Below are 15,624 nucleotides of genomic sequence, written 5' to 3'. Positions count from 1 at the left end.
GTATGGAGAATAGGAGCTGGAAGTAAGAGTGTTCTATAGGTGACCCCTTAAAACCCAAGAATGTAGAATTCTTTCAAATGTTCTAAAAATCAAATGGAATATTGCATAGAAATAACTGATCTGAACATTGAAAGTGTGTCGGTATATTTGTGTATGAACAATGTACTCTCTGTTTTTTGTTTTGTTTTTTTCTTTTCAAATCCTGAGTAGTATTTATTGTTTAGGGTGAAGACAAGACATTAACCAGTGTACACTGGTATTGTGTTCCCATATACGATAAATGGAGCCAAAGCCAAAAACCACCTGTGACTACTCTGAGCCATTTGCTGAGGCCTGAGTGCTGATTACAGTCTCTCCCAAGGCAATCAAAATGTGGCCAAGTTTTAGTGAAAGGGGACTTACTCTACTGTATGCTCAGACTACCTAACGCACCAAGCTGTATAATGTAAGCTGAAAAAGATCCTTAAGTACTTTTTGTTTTACTAACATTTGCAGAAAGCTAAAATATCTCGATGTGTTGGAAAATGAGTGAGTTGTTTAATTCCAAATGGATTTCTCACTCCTCCAGCTTGGTGGCCTGTCTCTCCAGCTCTTCAGCATGCTCATCGGCCATCTGGACCAGATCTCTGTCAGCCAGAGAGAGACGTTCTGTCTTCTCCTTCAATTTTTGACTGGCACCATCAATCGCAGCATGGTATCCTGTCACATTCTGCACACAGATGCAAAGGTACAGGCACAAAAACATTTCAAGTCGAATGTGCAATAACACTCCATTGCATCTATCTGTAAAGGCACCATAAACATCAGTAAAAGTTAAAAGAACAACAGTCCCACATGCACGTGCACACACACACAAACACACAATATTTATTTGGGATTATGACTTCAATGGGAAAGCTGTTTGAGAGCACCACACATTTCAGTCTCCAGCAGTCCCCAAAATGATCCCCCCAATGAAAACCTTAAATTACTTCAACTCCATATCACAGACAATTAGATTTGGATATGTATAACCTTATTCAGCGGGCCATAAATAAAATATGAGTATCATTACACAGCAGGAACACAAAGATCATTTCAGTCTCAACTTCTGATAGGTCTTTTCACAGTCATGCAGGGCTTACCTGCACCATAGCATCCACCTCAGCAACTGTTCTCTCCGTTTCTGAGATAAAAACTCTGCCTGTTTCCAGTGTGCTGTTGACAGCTGAGCGGTCCTCTGTCAGCCTCTGTTGCTTTGCCTGAGGATAGGAAAATAGCCAGAGTTATTTCATATTGGCTTTTTTTTTTTCTTGCAGAGAATTATTTTCAGGTAGTTATATAAATGAAAAGACTTAAATCATGGGATAAGAGCTAACCTGTCTGATACTGATGACTCTACAAAGCAGCGCACCAATATTCTGTGTTTTTAAATTTGTTGAGATTTTCCACAAAGATTTGTTTAAAGATATTAATTGTAGGATCCTAAATGCAGCTTAAAGGGATAGTTCGGGATATTTGACATGAATCTGTATGGCATCACCATAACCAGTGTCGTGCATTCAAACTGACTTACCCCCGACAGTGTCCTGTGAGCCGAGTTCTTGTCCAGTGTTGGTCAAGGCGAAAGTAGTCCGGCTTGTTTGCTGGGGTCAAGAAATTAGCGCGTTTTTCTTCCCAAAACAGTACGTGTGCTAAAGAGTGATTTATTTCATCACAAAAACCGAAGCCGGCAAAAGTCACTCCTCGTTATCACTTGGGCCCTATACTGTCTCATTGTGTATCAGTGCGCACGTCATTCTGACCGCGAGCTGTGCGCACGAGTCTTTCTGTTCTTTGGCAGTGCTCAACACTTACTCTGCAGACAACTGGCCATCGGGTCCAGCTGGTCTGGGACGCCTCTTCCAGTTGATCTTGGGAACATGGAAAAAAGTTCTCAAGACGCCTGCATTCAGGAGTGCAGGGAAGTCACCGTTATTTGTGATGCAGGCAGCAGCTGTCCCGCGGCCGCCGACATCCTCATCTATGGAAAGGTTTTGTATCTGGGGCATAACTAAATCCCACTCGTGGCAGCAGTAACATTCCACCTCTGTCTGCATTACTTCGCACTTCAAACAAGTGCACCAGGATTTGTCGGCCACCCTGGGTATCGCAGCTCCAGCAGTGGCTCCAGCTTCTGTTTCCATCACTTCTCTGTCCACCCTCTCTCTTTCTGCCCGATCTAAGTCCATTTGGCAAACTTCCTCCTCAGTATAAACGGGTTCATAAAGATACCCCCTTGGCTCTGAACGGAAGTCAATATGTTCCTCGTCGCTCTCGTTGTCAGACATCTTCCCGAGCAGTAAACAAAGTGAACTCGTGCGCACAGCTCGCGGTCAGAATGACGTGCGCACTGATACACAATGAGAGACAGTATAGGGCCCAAGTGATAACGAGGAGTGACTTTTGCCGGCTTCGGTTTTTGTGATGAAATAAATCACTCTTTAGCACACGTACTGTTTTGGGAAGAAAAACGCGCTAATTTCTTGACCCCAGCAAACAAGCCGGACTACTTTCGCCTTGACCAACACTGGACAAAAACTCGGCTCACAGGACACTGTCGGGTGTAAGTCAGTTTGAATGCACGACACTGGTTATGATGATGCCATACAGATTCATGTCAAATATCCCGAACTATCCCTTTAATCTTAAGTCAACTCAACAAGAGAAGCTTGGAGAAAGTCATCCTGCGACTTTCAAGAAAAAACAAAGAAACAGGCTGTTAAAGGATTTTTTTGACTTTGAAAACAAGCAAGTTAGGTACATACTACGCCCACTCTACAGAAATGTAAAGGAAGATACAACAAGCACAAAAGAATATGTTTAGAAGAAATATCAACCTACAGACTACAAACCCCAACACAAAAAGCACAGACATTACTCATGGATACAAACAGCAAGTGTAGTAGCTGGAGTTAAAGCTGCGGTCGGCAACTTTTTTTTAGTCATATTAGCTTGAACTGTCATGGGATTCTGGAAGTAGAATATTAAATAGGCTGTTTAGGAAAAATAACGAAATCTGTAGCTCCCTCTGAAGCCTGTAATCGTGCTTGCAAAAACCGAGCGCTCCCGGCTGTTTTTAACCAATCACGTTAGGGTGGAGGAATCCTACCTGTCAATCACAGCTTGTGCACACGCTGCTGAGCGTGAGTCTGCCCCAGCTTGTGTGCGCTCACACTGGTGTGAACTCACGTGCACAACCTCGTCCACAGAGGGGGAGGGGTTTGGGGGGCGGTTTGGAGCTTGTTATAGGTTGGGGGAGGGACCTGAAAGTTGTATCAGTTCGAATTTTCCGACTTTAGACTCGCAATTTTGAAAACCTGCCGACTGCAGCTTTAATGGGGCGAGCAAGGAAAACGGCATCCTGTCAATCATTCCAGAGCGTGTTGAAACACAAAAAGAAACTAAAGTGTTGACAATGCATTTTTGGATCCATGCATCGGCTCCCTTTGCCACAGAGTCACTGATAAACCAACTTCATTTGAAAGGGCTTATGCATCTTGTTGGGGACAATGTAAGGAATTTGCTTGGAAACTATAGCTTTCATGGTGAGCATGAAACACAGTTTGCCGAAAATGTTTTCACAGAAAACCATTCCCTTAACCAAAAATGACATTTCCTCACCGAAAAGATGTGAAACGCTGAGTTTGGATTACTCATTGGGGCTAATGTTCCCAAGTGTGGAACATTAATGTGGAAGTAATACAGTGGACATAAACAAATTGACAGAGGCAATCGCGAACAGAATCTCAGTCGCCAAGTTAGAGGAGTTTTTTCAACTGCAAATCTAGCAGGACTTCCCTGATACTAGACAAAGTGAGGACATTGAAATGTCTAAGGAAGATCACCAGTTAATCAAAATGGTTGTTTTACAACAATTAGTAAAACAAATGCTGTACAAGTACAATGGATTGCAATCCAGTCATTTTCTAGTCTAGTTGACCACTCAAAGCGCTTTAATACTACAAGCTATGGAGGACCAGCCAATGACTTCTGCAAAGACCGTATCTTAAAAGCTTACTCATAGGGGTCCTCACAAGGTTTTACAGGAGAATGCACAGAAAGCACATTGAGTTGCCTGTGGTATGAAATGCGCTATATAAATAAAGATGCCTTGCCTTGAAGCTGTTTTACATCAGTGCACTACATATCAAGGTAGCCTTTAAAGCAAGGTACGTAGCAAAATGTGATAAAGCACAACACTAAGTTGAGATAAAAGAATTCCGTGTCAGAACATGGGAGGATGGACTGTGAATATGACACAGAACTGTAAACTTCTGCATCAATAAGACAAACAGAAGAAGAGAGGTCTGCGGCTCTCAGCAGGAGCTGATAAAGGGAAATCACCTCATTCCTGTGGAATTTGAGGATGCTTCCTCTGTTCTTGTACTCAGTCTCCTGCACTAAGTTCTCTGCTTTCAGGAGAAAGTCCCGAGTGTCCGACAGCCTGGTTGAGAAGCGAGACACGACCTCTCTGACAGATGGAAGGCGCCCCTCTGTAATCAGCAGCTTTTTCTCCAGCTGACGGACGCGCCTCAACACTGGAAACACAAGCAGAGGGTCACGGTTGAGTGTCACAGGAACTGCGTAAACCAGAAAACGTCAGATCACAATATTATGTTTCCACAGGATTTGATTTAGCATCACCAACAATTCAAAATTTCAATTGATTGGAATTGTCTTTTTGTAATATGGTCAAATATTTGTAATAAAGTTGAAGTTTTCTTTTTTTTGTGCTAATTAGCAGCAGGACTGCTCACTGGGTCTCTGATGTTATACTCTCTGTCTTTCTCTCATCTTCCACAAACACTTCAGAGGATGTGTTTGCTATTTGTATGAGGACTGTGCTCACACAAATGGGAAAGCGCAACTTCACTTTTTACATGTCTATGGTCCTTTTCTTGTAAATTGTCTGAAAGTCCAAACCTTCCAAAAATGTTTTGCACTTGAAACAAACAGAAGCACGGTCCAGAGTGATCTGGACTAAGACCAAGTTTTGTTTGAACATAGTCTGAACCAAAATCCCATCGCATAATCAAGACACCAATCAAGCTAAAAAGTCTTAGTTGGAATTTTGGTGTAATAGTGTACTAATAACGGGGGCGGCCGTGGCTCAGTGGTTAGAGTTGAATAAAGAGTGGTTAGAATAACCGGAAGGTTGGCAGTTCGATTCCCACTCTCGCCACTCAAAAAAGATTGGTGGAACTGATAGCTGGAGTCAGTCCACCTCCTTGTCACGGCTGAGGTGCCCTTGAGCAAGGCACCATACCCCCCATGCTCCCCGGGCGCTTCATGGCTGCCCACCGCTCCATGGGTATGCATGTCTGCATGAACAATAAATCGGATCTTAATACTAATACATGCTAGTTGAGATTAGTGCATTCAGGAGTGTAGTTACAACAGCCTTACTGCTATATGAGCAAAGATAGCTACATATAGATTTAAGAAATAATTCTGTTCACTAACTTTTTTTTACACTTCTGTGCCACTCATCACCATAAGTTACATAATGTACATATTTCTTTACCACAAACGTACATGTTAGGAGACTAATGATAATAATATGATTTTGCATACAAATTGAATCTAATATTGGTAAAGGAATAGGATAATAACATTTTATGAGTGCTACATTCTGCCTGCAAAAAATACATAAGGTTGTAATCAGTATCTATGCACAAGCTGTTATGTGTGTTTGCACAAAGGTTTTCATCCCCTCACAGTCATGGGCCTCTGTTGACTCATCAGTGGTGGTGGGCTCCTGGGATGACAGGTCCAGCTCCCTCATCCGGGTGACCATTTCCTGGGCTACTTTCGAGTTCTTTCTGACCACTTCTGGATCCACATCCTGTTGAACACTGTACAGCTCCCAGTCGTGGATCATCTCTATGTACGCACACACAAACGCTTACATTAGCACAGCTAGGCTTGAGTTTGAGCTCTCATGCTAAACTCTCAGTTTTCATTTTACTCTTGGCTCACATCAGGCCACAGTAACTCCCAAAGTTTTTCTTTTACAGATCATCCCACAAGCTTGCCAAAAGTGTTATGAAATATAAAAGTCGGTTCTAACATTTTTAGTCAATGAACAGTCGATTACCACTATATTGAATCTCAAACAATATCCCAATTGAGTACAGAATTTAAGATCACATATATTTTACACACACTTAATCCAGTTAAGGGCTGGAGCCTATTCAAGCTGCCAATGGATGAAAGGACATATGAGACAAGTCACCAGACCATCACACCAACACACACACCAACACACACACTCACCCTCCACTCAAAGAGAACTTACATAAGGACAAGAACATGAAGGTTCTTCTCAGGTAACTAATAATTACGTATGATTTTGTATTTGTTCACTTATTATTCATAACTGGAGAGATCTCCAGGAAAAAAAAAGCATCTCTGTATTTTACCTGTTCCTCCAAAGCCTGGAAAGATTGCTTGTTCAGCTAAAAGCTAGACCTCAATGTGCTCTGTTTGTAAAACTTTATCTCTGCAGGAAATTCATCAGCCAATGCTGGAGACAAAACATTCCTGTTTGTTACCTTCGATGCGTATGTTGAGATCAGTTAGATTTGAGCTGAGTTGCTGAGCCAAGGTGAGGGAATCCAGTGTATTGTTATCCAGCTCGTTCCCTAGACTCCTCAAAGAGCTTTCCTGAGAAACCACAGAAGGAAATCAGTAAACACCCCAGTCCAGTTTCCCTCAATCTCAATCTACTAAATCATTTTCCAAAATTAATTTCTTAGAGATTCTTCCGTTTTGTAAATTCTGACCACAGATTAATGAATAATATTTTCTGTAATAACAAAAAATCCCTTGATGTATGTATTTTATTAAATATATATTCTCGTCCCCTGAAGCTAGGACTGTAGCCAAGGCTACTATTTCTACATCTTTCAGGTCAAACAGGGCTGTCCACGTTATCCTGCCCAGCAAAGAACCTTTATCAACAGTTCTCAGTATTTTATCTACTGGAAAAATTCAAATTATTTTGTGTTTAAATGATCTTGGAAAAAAGAAAATGTGCTCCAGCTGTAGGATTTTAACAGTGACACTATGTAATTTTATATTTTCCCATTAAGTGATCACTCCTAATTAACTCCCTAATTTTCTTACATTGTTATGTTGTAGAACAATGTAGCTATTTGAATAAATTGATAGTGATGCCCAATCTGATGGTTTAACATGGAAATCCTGAGCTGAAGATGAATGAGACCATTCTGTTTGGGAAAATGAATAATACAAGGTCAATAAGAAATCCTTTAATATTTGATCCTAAATGAGGACCTGCCTATAATGTGTTGTTGCTTGTTTGAAACAACATGTTTTCTATGTTCTTCCAGCATCTAAACACCAATTATCTGACAAACTCACTCTGAAAGACTTAGTAAATAGTAAATCTACTAAAAAAGAAACTGTTGAAGTCAAAAGACAGCACTAACCCAAGATGTCATACACTTAAATGTTGGAATGCTCAGCCAATAATGTTTTTGTTTTACAAATTAATAGATATGGTTACAAGTGTACTGAATTCAAGTTTCAGCTCAGTCTCTCATTTATTTTGCTGTGTATGGAGCAGGCCATCGAGCTCCCGCACTCTGTGTGCATGAAGCCACGCTGCAGAATGAGGTCTGGCGTCGTCCTGCTGACATAACCACGGAGCTCCTAGGGAAAAGACGTCACCTTGATGGTGAGGTGTCTGATACTTAAAGAGAATATTTGAAAATAAGCATCAGTGAGGTCGCTGAGTACATATGCTCCAAACACGTCACTGATGAAGACCACTGAGTGTATGTGTCCCCAACCAGAGATAGCATATAGTCTGTTCTATGCTGCTGTCTGCTGGGGGAGTTGCACTACAGACACAAACTTGTGAAAAAGGCTGGTTCTGTTGTAGGCAGAAGGCTGGACCCTCTCAGTGCTGTGGTGGAGCAACGGATGAGGAGGAAATTCTGTTTTGGAGAATAATAAACATCCTCTCCACAGCATCCTGCAGGACAGAGAGGTCCCCATGGCGGATGAATAAAGTATTTCTCTATTTTTTTCTATTCCATATTGATCATGGTGGCATGACATGGCTTGAAGGCCATCCAGCAGTGCTTTCTGTCCTTGGCCTTTACTCACTGAGAGTCCCTGAATTTTTTCACGATGTTCTGCTCTGTAGATATTGAAAGACCAAAAATCTCCCATTAAGAATTTTTTTTTTCCAAAAGAAGTTTGGCACAAAGTGGTGTTTGGAAGACTTTGATGAATGTATGTTTTACACCCAATCCTGACACCCTCCCCTGTCACCAGTTGCTGTCATCTGCTGATTGGAGAATCTCACAGAATGTCTTACTTGTATTTTCTATAAACATGTCTTTCTTTATCTTGTTACATCAAATTAGAAAATTGTTTATATTTTCTATATACAATGTAACAAAGGAGGTTTAACTTGTGTAGTTTTGAATACTTTTTTGAATAGTTTCTGTCTGAGCTGTAGTGGTATGCATGTTGTAATAGATAGCCCCTTTCACACTGAGGAAGAACCCGCGTTTAATCCGCGAATTTAGCGTGTCCGCTGTTGCGTTCACACTGCCGACCCGGGCTGCCGTGTCAACTCGACTCGCCTTTCGACCCGCGTCGGACCCTAGTCTTTTTGCCGAGCCGAGTTTGGTGTGAACGCAATCGACGCGGGTCGGACGTGGGCGTGGCGTGACGTGAGGAGTTTAAAAGACAGAATGGACAGCTGATTCAGAACAACAGCCACAGGTGAGGACAAGTTTTACTCTGTTTTACATCAAGTTCGAGACATTTTTGAAGATGGCCAACTGGGGAGACAAGGAGGTCCGCGAGCTCCTCAGCCTCCGAGCAGAGGACGTTATTTACCGCCACATTTCGGGAACGGTGAAAGATGGACCTCTGCTGGAAGGGCTGGCGAGAAAGATGGGAGAGCGCGGTTTCCCACGCAGCAAGATGCAGGTGACCAACAAATTAAAGGCCATGAGGAAAAAGTTCCATGCGGTTAATGACCACAACGGCAGGAGTGGAAGAGGGCGAGTGGACTAGCCATATTTTGACATGGGCCACGCCATCTGGGGAGGAAGCCACTCTGTATTTAACCCTAATCCTCGACGCATGGCTTGTGCCTACGTCAATGTACACGCCCAGCATTTTATGTTTTTCGTGTGACGCTCTGCCACTAGGCAACGCCCCCTGAACTCGGCTTCAGGCGACACGGGTCACCTAAAGTGGTGATGCCGGGGGCTTCAGACCATCACCTCTTTTAACTGAATTAAAAAATTAAAATAATCCAGATACTGCAGCAGTATCATTAATGACAGTGTTCCTGCTCTTCATTGTTTTCTTCTCCACTTTCGTGGTTGTAGAGTAGCGGTAACCTTCACGTAGCAGCGCCACCTCTGTGACGGAGAAAATTGCAACTACTGGCGCATCGACTTGCGCCACTATATATGGCGGGCACGAACTCGTGACGTCATCAACACCGCTCGCGCGAGCAGACGCAGCAACCAAGCTAGAGCCTTACGGTAGAGATCCATTGTTCCGTCACGTCAACTTAACTCGCCGGATTGGATGCCTAGTGTCGCCGTGTTGCTACTACAGTGGGCATGTATACGAAGTTGTAGATAGAATATACGGTAGAATGGCTCCGGGGGAAAGTAAATAACTTGTGATCATTACTTTACTGCAAAAGTGGAGATGCTCACACAATTGCCTGATGTTTTAGGTGTGTTTATTCGCCTACAATCGTTTTAGCACAGCCATTCTGGCCACTGCTGCAGTTCATTTTACCCGCAATAGCAATGACATGAGCAATACCCGAAACGTTCAGGGGTGAATAAACAAAGGGAAAAAAAACCGAGTGATGCCCTTCATTTATTTCATTCATTATTTTACTATACATAATATAACATATCTAGCTCATCACCACGAAGACAACCAGGGGAATGACCTAGCCATTTACATTAGCATACATTACTGGCCATGATGTTTGCAAGGTGTTCATGCAATTTTGTACAGTTCACACAGATGTCAACCCACCAGGGACACCCACAATCTCCGCCACCTTCCTCCACGCCTCGTCTTTTATGTTTGTATCCCTGTATGATGGCAGGGATAGATCGAATAAAACGGGGAACCCGCTAACCGCTGTAATCAAACACTCCTCCATCTTTATTATTTTTTATTTTTTCTCCCCGATGCTTTCGTCACGACAAACCTATCATGACACGCCTACATGATCTACTGTCATTGGGTAACGCACTACGGCTGCCGTGGCAAATTTGCATAAACTTCGGGCGAGCCCAACATTTTGACGTGCCGCAGGTCCCCCGCTCGCCGTGCCGGAATCCCAGCATGCTTTGCGAGCACGGCGACAACGATCGGCCGGATTTCATTGAAAATGAACTGAATGCGTTGGATACGGCTTGCGTTGACTGAACAATGGACGACTAGCGTTAACACGCCAAGCGTTCACATTGCTCGACGCTGGTCGAAGGTGCAATTTGGACCCGCTAAGGTAGCGGGTCTCAGTGTGAAAGGGGCTGATCATAGCTGGACTAAAAATGCTATATTTCAAAAGCCAAAAAGAGAGAAATAAAATAAGCGTAAACTTCTGAAGTCTTCCAGAGATTTCACTAAAGAAAGGATGATGGCTTTACTGACCGATTCCCCGAGCTCTTTGATGTCCGACACCACGGCGTCTGTGGCCCACTCCAGATCATCAGTCTGGGTCTTCATCACAGATGACTTGTTTTTCCAGCCTTGAAACTGTATCTGGAAGCAGAGCATGTAAGCTTCTTTATTCCAACACATACCAGAGAGTTGTAAATGGTAAAAAGCCACTGTTGTGTAAAGGTTTAAAGGAAAAGTAAGGCTTTAGAAAAGACATAATCCCTTTGAAATTGACAGCCATGGTGTCTCCTGAATTCCAGGAATTATTGTCTAAAGCAGCAGTGGAATTTTCCTTTTCCCTAAACACACTTTACATTAACAAACCCATCTATGTCTGTTTTAGTAGAAGCCAATTTTTTTCACCCAAATCTGACTAAAGGACTTTAACAGGTTTGCCCAGTTGTAGGATAAACTTCATGCCGTGTTAAAAAACTATGATTATTTGAGTTCAATATTTTCTGTTGACACAAATAATGGCAGGCTGCAAAAAGAAAAAGAAAAAGATATGATGCTTGAGCTTCGGGCACTTTGCTTAGCTAGGAAACTAATTGCTAACATGATCTTTACTGTTTGCTGTTGAGCAGGGATTGTAGTACATAGCTGGCCTCCATCATTGAAATCATGTCTGCTTGGAAGGGCTATAATGTCATGAAAACATAAAAATAACAAACCTAAAGAGTAAACATGTGAAATGAAAATAATGAACTTTAAGTGAAAATTCTCTGTATTTGTTAAGATGAGCAAGTCTTTTCTCATTTCACATTCTCTCTGGCTTCATTCTTTATCAAATATTTTCCACTGAAGCAGCTTTGAATTTTCTTTACAAACATGGTATATTTCTCAGTTATCTTTTATTTACGCAGCAGTTGTTATTTCATGAGCGACTATACCTGGAGTTGATGAGCCGTGTAGTTATAGTACTTGAGCCTGTCATTAGCAGCTGCACCAGTAGAGATGTTCAGCACTCCAACTTTTAGCTGGTCCAATGTTGTATTGGACACCTTTAAGTCGAAAGTCAGATGCCATATACAGTCATCACAACCTAAAAGCAGAATTAATATCAACTTTAAACAACGGAGTAAATGCAAATTTCATTTTTTCATTTCTTGCAATGTACTCCTCTGTTGTGGGATGTGTATTCTTGCTTTAACATGACTCACTGATGTTGCACAGGTTGAGTGTTGCAGCCTCAGCCAGGCATGCTCCTGTATGCATATCACAGTAGCCACTCTCACAGTCACACTCTACAAAAAAGATAGTTGGATGTTATTGTCAGGTAAGACAGAAAATTGTGCTTATCGGTTAAATAATGTTGATCAGCTGAAAACAAGTCAGTACATTTATCAAATATATATCAAGATCCACAGATGGTCATTTGGCTTGAGGCCTATACATCTGTTTCGTGTCTTCTCTTGTGTGGGAATGATGGCTTCAGCAGCTGTTTATGTATATAGATTTGGGTTGCACGGTGATGTCATTCAGCTCTCTGCAGAGTGTCTGAGCAAAGGGTCACGGCGCTCAGCAGATGCTCCTCTAACACTACTGCTGGTGGGTGTGGGAATCGAAGCATTTCGTGAAGCTTTTTCCTTTGGGAATCTGCACTGAAAGTTTAAACAATTGCTCCTTGTGTCAAAAGAGTAGAAGAACATTTGACGTGTTGTCTATGGACATCTGACTTACTCTGACAGCCGGAAGGGCTGTAATCCCAGTATCCTGGGAGGCAGCGCTCACAGTAACGACCTCCGGCTCCAGGGCGGCACGGACAGCTGTGAGTTAGAGGATGACAAGTGGAGCGGACAGAAGCTGGCCCACATTCGCACCTTCGACATCCCTGGCAGCTGGAGAAGCCAGAGTAGCCCTCCTAGATGACACAAATGAAAACCACTGCGAGTCAAGAGGCTTTTCAAGTTAATTAAAAAAAAAAAAAACAATGGATCTGTCATTCAAATGCCTCTTTTTCTTTTTCATTTTCATTTTTGGTAGTTATGGTAACAGCATTTACACTTTTTTTTATTCCTTTCAAACACTAACTGCCATGTGACAGTTCAGCTACTTCCCATTCTTACACTACCTTATCATCACCTGCAAATGTTTTAAAGTAAACCCACTCAATACAACTATCTCAAGCACGTCAACCATAAATTTGAATTTATTCCAATTTTTCTGCTTTATCTGAAACTGAACTTCATATCTCACTTCTTTTATATCTAACTTTCTAAATGTCTTCTTCCAGTTCAACAGCAAAGAAATTTAGTGTTTTTCTGTTCTTCAATTGATTTTTTTTTTTACTTTAACTGAAACTTTATCTCTTTGTAATGATTAACCTTCATCTGCAACACTTCAAAAGATATCTCCAACCCTTTGGTAGTTTTAAATGATGCTTAAACAACTTCAGCTTAAATGATTTCTCTTTCTCTTGTTTTCATTCCCTGAAAAGAAAAAAAGAAAAAAAACAAATGACATTTCTATGAGTGAAGTGATTTTACTTAAGAGTGGTCAAATCTCCAAAAATCCAATCCTGTAATGTAATAAACTGTTCTTCCTGAGCTGAATACCTGAGCTATGTGAGGAAGTCACACTGGTCACACTGAGCTCGTCTCACCTCACACCGGTCACACTGAGCTCGTCTCACCTCACACCGGTCACACTGAGCTCGTCTCACCTCACACCGGTCACACTGTCACACTGAGCTCGTCTCACCTCACACCGGTCACACTGAGCTCGTCTCACCTCACACTGGTCACACTGAGCTCGTCTCACCTCACACCGGTCACACTGAGCTCGTCTCACCTCACACTGGTCACAGAGGCGTCCCGTGACTCCCGGCCTGCAGTGACACACTCCCGTCCTGTCGTCACACGAAGAGGTGCCACATTTGCTGCACGCACACTCTGCAGCAGACACATGACATTTGCAGGGATGAGAACGTTAGAGGTTGCATATTGTTAACATAAGGGTTATTTTTGGAGTTGCTGGGCATCAAAAGCCATATGATAATCCTTCATGCAGACTTGTCTTGGGTTTCTGCAGAGCAGCGTCTCAGTTGCTCACATATGGCAAAGGAAACCTTTGTTGTGTGTAATCATTCAAACAGCTGAGATGAAATCAAGTAGAAATAGATATAGATATATCCACTTTGATTTGACTGATTTTAGAATAGTGTAACATATGTAATGCTGCAGGCCATCTTGGGCTTTACTAAACTGAGCTGGAGGAACACTTGACTTCTGTCACAGGAAGTATGAGAAGAATGCAGGTTAGCAAACTGCAATATGTAGGAACAAAATGATTTCATGGTCAGAGATCTCTTGACTGAAGATTACGAATGTGGGAGTTCACTTGTTGCCCCCCACCTCTGCAGTTCTTGGCGCTGATGGCGTCGCCATAGAAACCTGGGGCACACTTCTCACAGTTGGCACCGGCCGTGTTTCCCCAACAGTGCTGGCAGTAGCCCGTCACATTATGGCACTCGTTGAAGATCAGGTTGGGGTCAGAGTTGCCGTTACAGTCACACCTCTTACAGGAATTACCAATTGCCATTGGGTTGCCATAGTATCCTGGAGCACACCTGGATGGGGAAGACTGTGGATGACTGATACAATAAAAAGCTTGAGGAGAAAAGTCTGCCTTTCATCGTGCTTTTTTTCCTCTTCTGTGATGTCTTTATTTCATGCTGCACTGAAGCGCTATCTGTACTAGTGATGGTATTTTACTGAGTGTTCACAGAGCCCATCTTGGTTGTGCTTAATATAACTTTTGAATTGATTCTTTAAGTCTTATTGGCACTGACCTCTCGCAGTAATGTCCAGCATAACCTTCTTGGCACTTGCAGCGCAGAGCGGCTCCTCCTCTGTCACAGTGCACAGCAAAGCTGGCCGGACACACAGAGGAAAGTGTTTCAGAGATCACACGCAAAATGAGAACCCTTGCTGCTTGCTGTGGCTGCATAAACATGAACTGAGTGACTTACTTATTGGACAGGGTGGAGAGGGGGCAGGCGCAGGGTTGGCAGGTATGGTGTCCTTCCCGACTACGGGTCAAAATGTAGCCTTCCTCACACATTTCACAGAAATCCCCTGTACTGTGGTCTCTGCAGTTCTTGAAGGTGAAAAATATCATTATTTATAATTCGTGGCTAAGTTTGTTTACTTGGATTATTAAGTGAAAATAAGGGTGGAATACTTACTATACAAACACCAGTGATGTCTTCACAGAAGTCAGCATGGCCCCTGCAGTTGCATGGTAGGCATAAGTCTTTCTCACTGAGGAAAAATCCCTTTTTACACACCTGCAGCAGGAAAAGTGGAGGAGTTCAGATGTGTAATGTTCTTTTTAGTAAATAACTTGGCAGTATGTTTCATTCTGAGCTTAATTATACAGTAAACTGTTGTACATTTCATTGCAATATATTTCTTATAAGTATTGAATATTTGCTGTGTAAAAGTGAAATTGTCGGCCTTGAAGAGTCTTTACTGTCAGGCGTTTTATTAGAGGAGACAGAACTTGTACATTTCCTCCACCATGTTATACAGTGAGTTTAATTCTCGGTTTCATTACTAACAACTTTCTGTAAATGCCATTAATCTCCAGATTCATCAGTAAATAGAACTTTTTTTCCTGTTCAAAGCTGAGGTGCTGTATGCTTGAGCCCTTCAAAATAGTTTGGACTTGTTTACACTTTTGAGTGATGCTCCTCATCCTCTGAGACGCAACTGGGTGGTCTTCTTTTGACCTGACTTTTAGAGTTTTGCATTATTTTACATGTCTACAGAAATTGCACTTTAACTGTTCCTGGACCAGTCCTAGAAATGCAAGTAGACCAAGACTCAATAAATAAATTAATATAAAAAATGTGAAAATTGTACAAATATTCTGCCATGTATTATAGAAATAACAATTTGCTAAATCAATCAACAC

The 15,624-nt window shown here is 42.2% G+C and overlaps 1 protein-coding gene across 1 annotated transcript in view; it reads right to left on the bottom strand.

Annotated features, from left to right (window-relative positions):
• The window catches only part of lama4 (laminin, alpha 4), a 43,486-nt gene that overhangs the window by 22,374 nt on the left and 5,488 nt on the right, over nt 1-15,624 (bottom strand). The window contains exons 2-15 of the mRNA XM_075458610.1: nt 14,894-14,995; nt 14,678-14,805; nt 14,498-14,578; nt 14,061-14,275; nt 13,498-13,598; nt 12,388-12,568; nt 11,868-11,951; nt 11,598-11,749; nt 10,699-10,809; nt 6,576-6,687; nt 5,740-5,904; nt 4,366-4,559; nt 1,125-1,241; nt 561-709 (exon numbers count right to left, since the gene is read on the bottom strand). Of these exons, the coding sequence (XP_075314725.1) occupies nt 561-709; nt 1,125-1,241; nt 4,366-4,559; nt 5,740-5,904; nt 6,576-6,687; nt 10,699-10,809; nt 11,598-11,749; nt 11,868-11,951; nt 12,388-12,568; nt 13,498-13,598; nt 14,061-14,275; nt 14,498-14,578; nt 14,678-14,805; nt 14,894-14,995 (1,892 nt within the window). The remainder of the gene's footprint in view (nt 1-560; nt 710-1,124; nt 1,242-4,365; nt 4,560-5,739; nt 5,905-6,575; nt 6,688-10,698; nt 10,810-11,597; nt 11,750-11,867; nt 11,952-12,387; nt 12,569-13,497; nt 13,599-14,060; nt 14,276-14,497; nt 14,579-14,677; nt 14,806-14,893; nt 14,996-15,624) is intronic.

The sequence above is a fragment of the Odontesthes bonariensis genome, chromosome 24, assembly GCF_027942865.1.
Source record: "Odontesthes bonariensis isolate fOdoBon6 chromosome 24, fOdoBon6.hap1, whole genome shotgun sequence".
In the NCBI taxonomy this organism is placed as follows: Eukaryota; Metazoa; Chordata; class Actinopteri; order Atheriniformes; family Atherinopsidae; genus Odontesthes; species Odontesthes bonariensis.
This window is presented reverse-complemented; position numbering and strand designations above follow the sequence as displayed.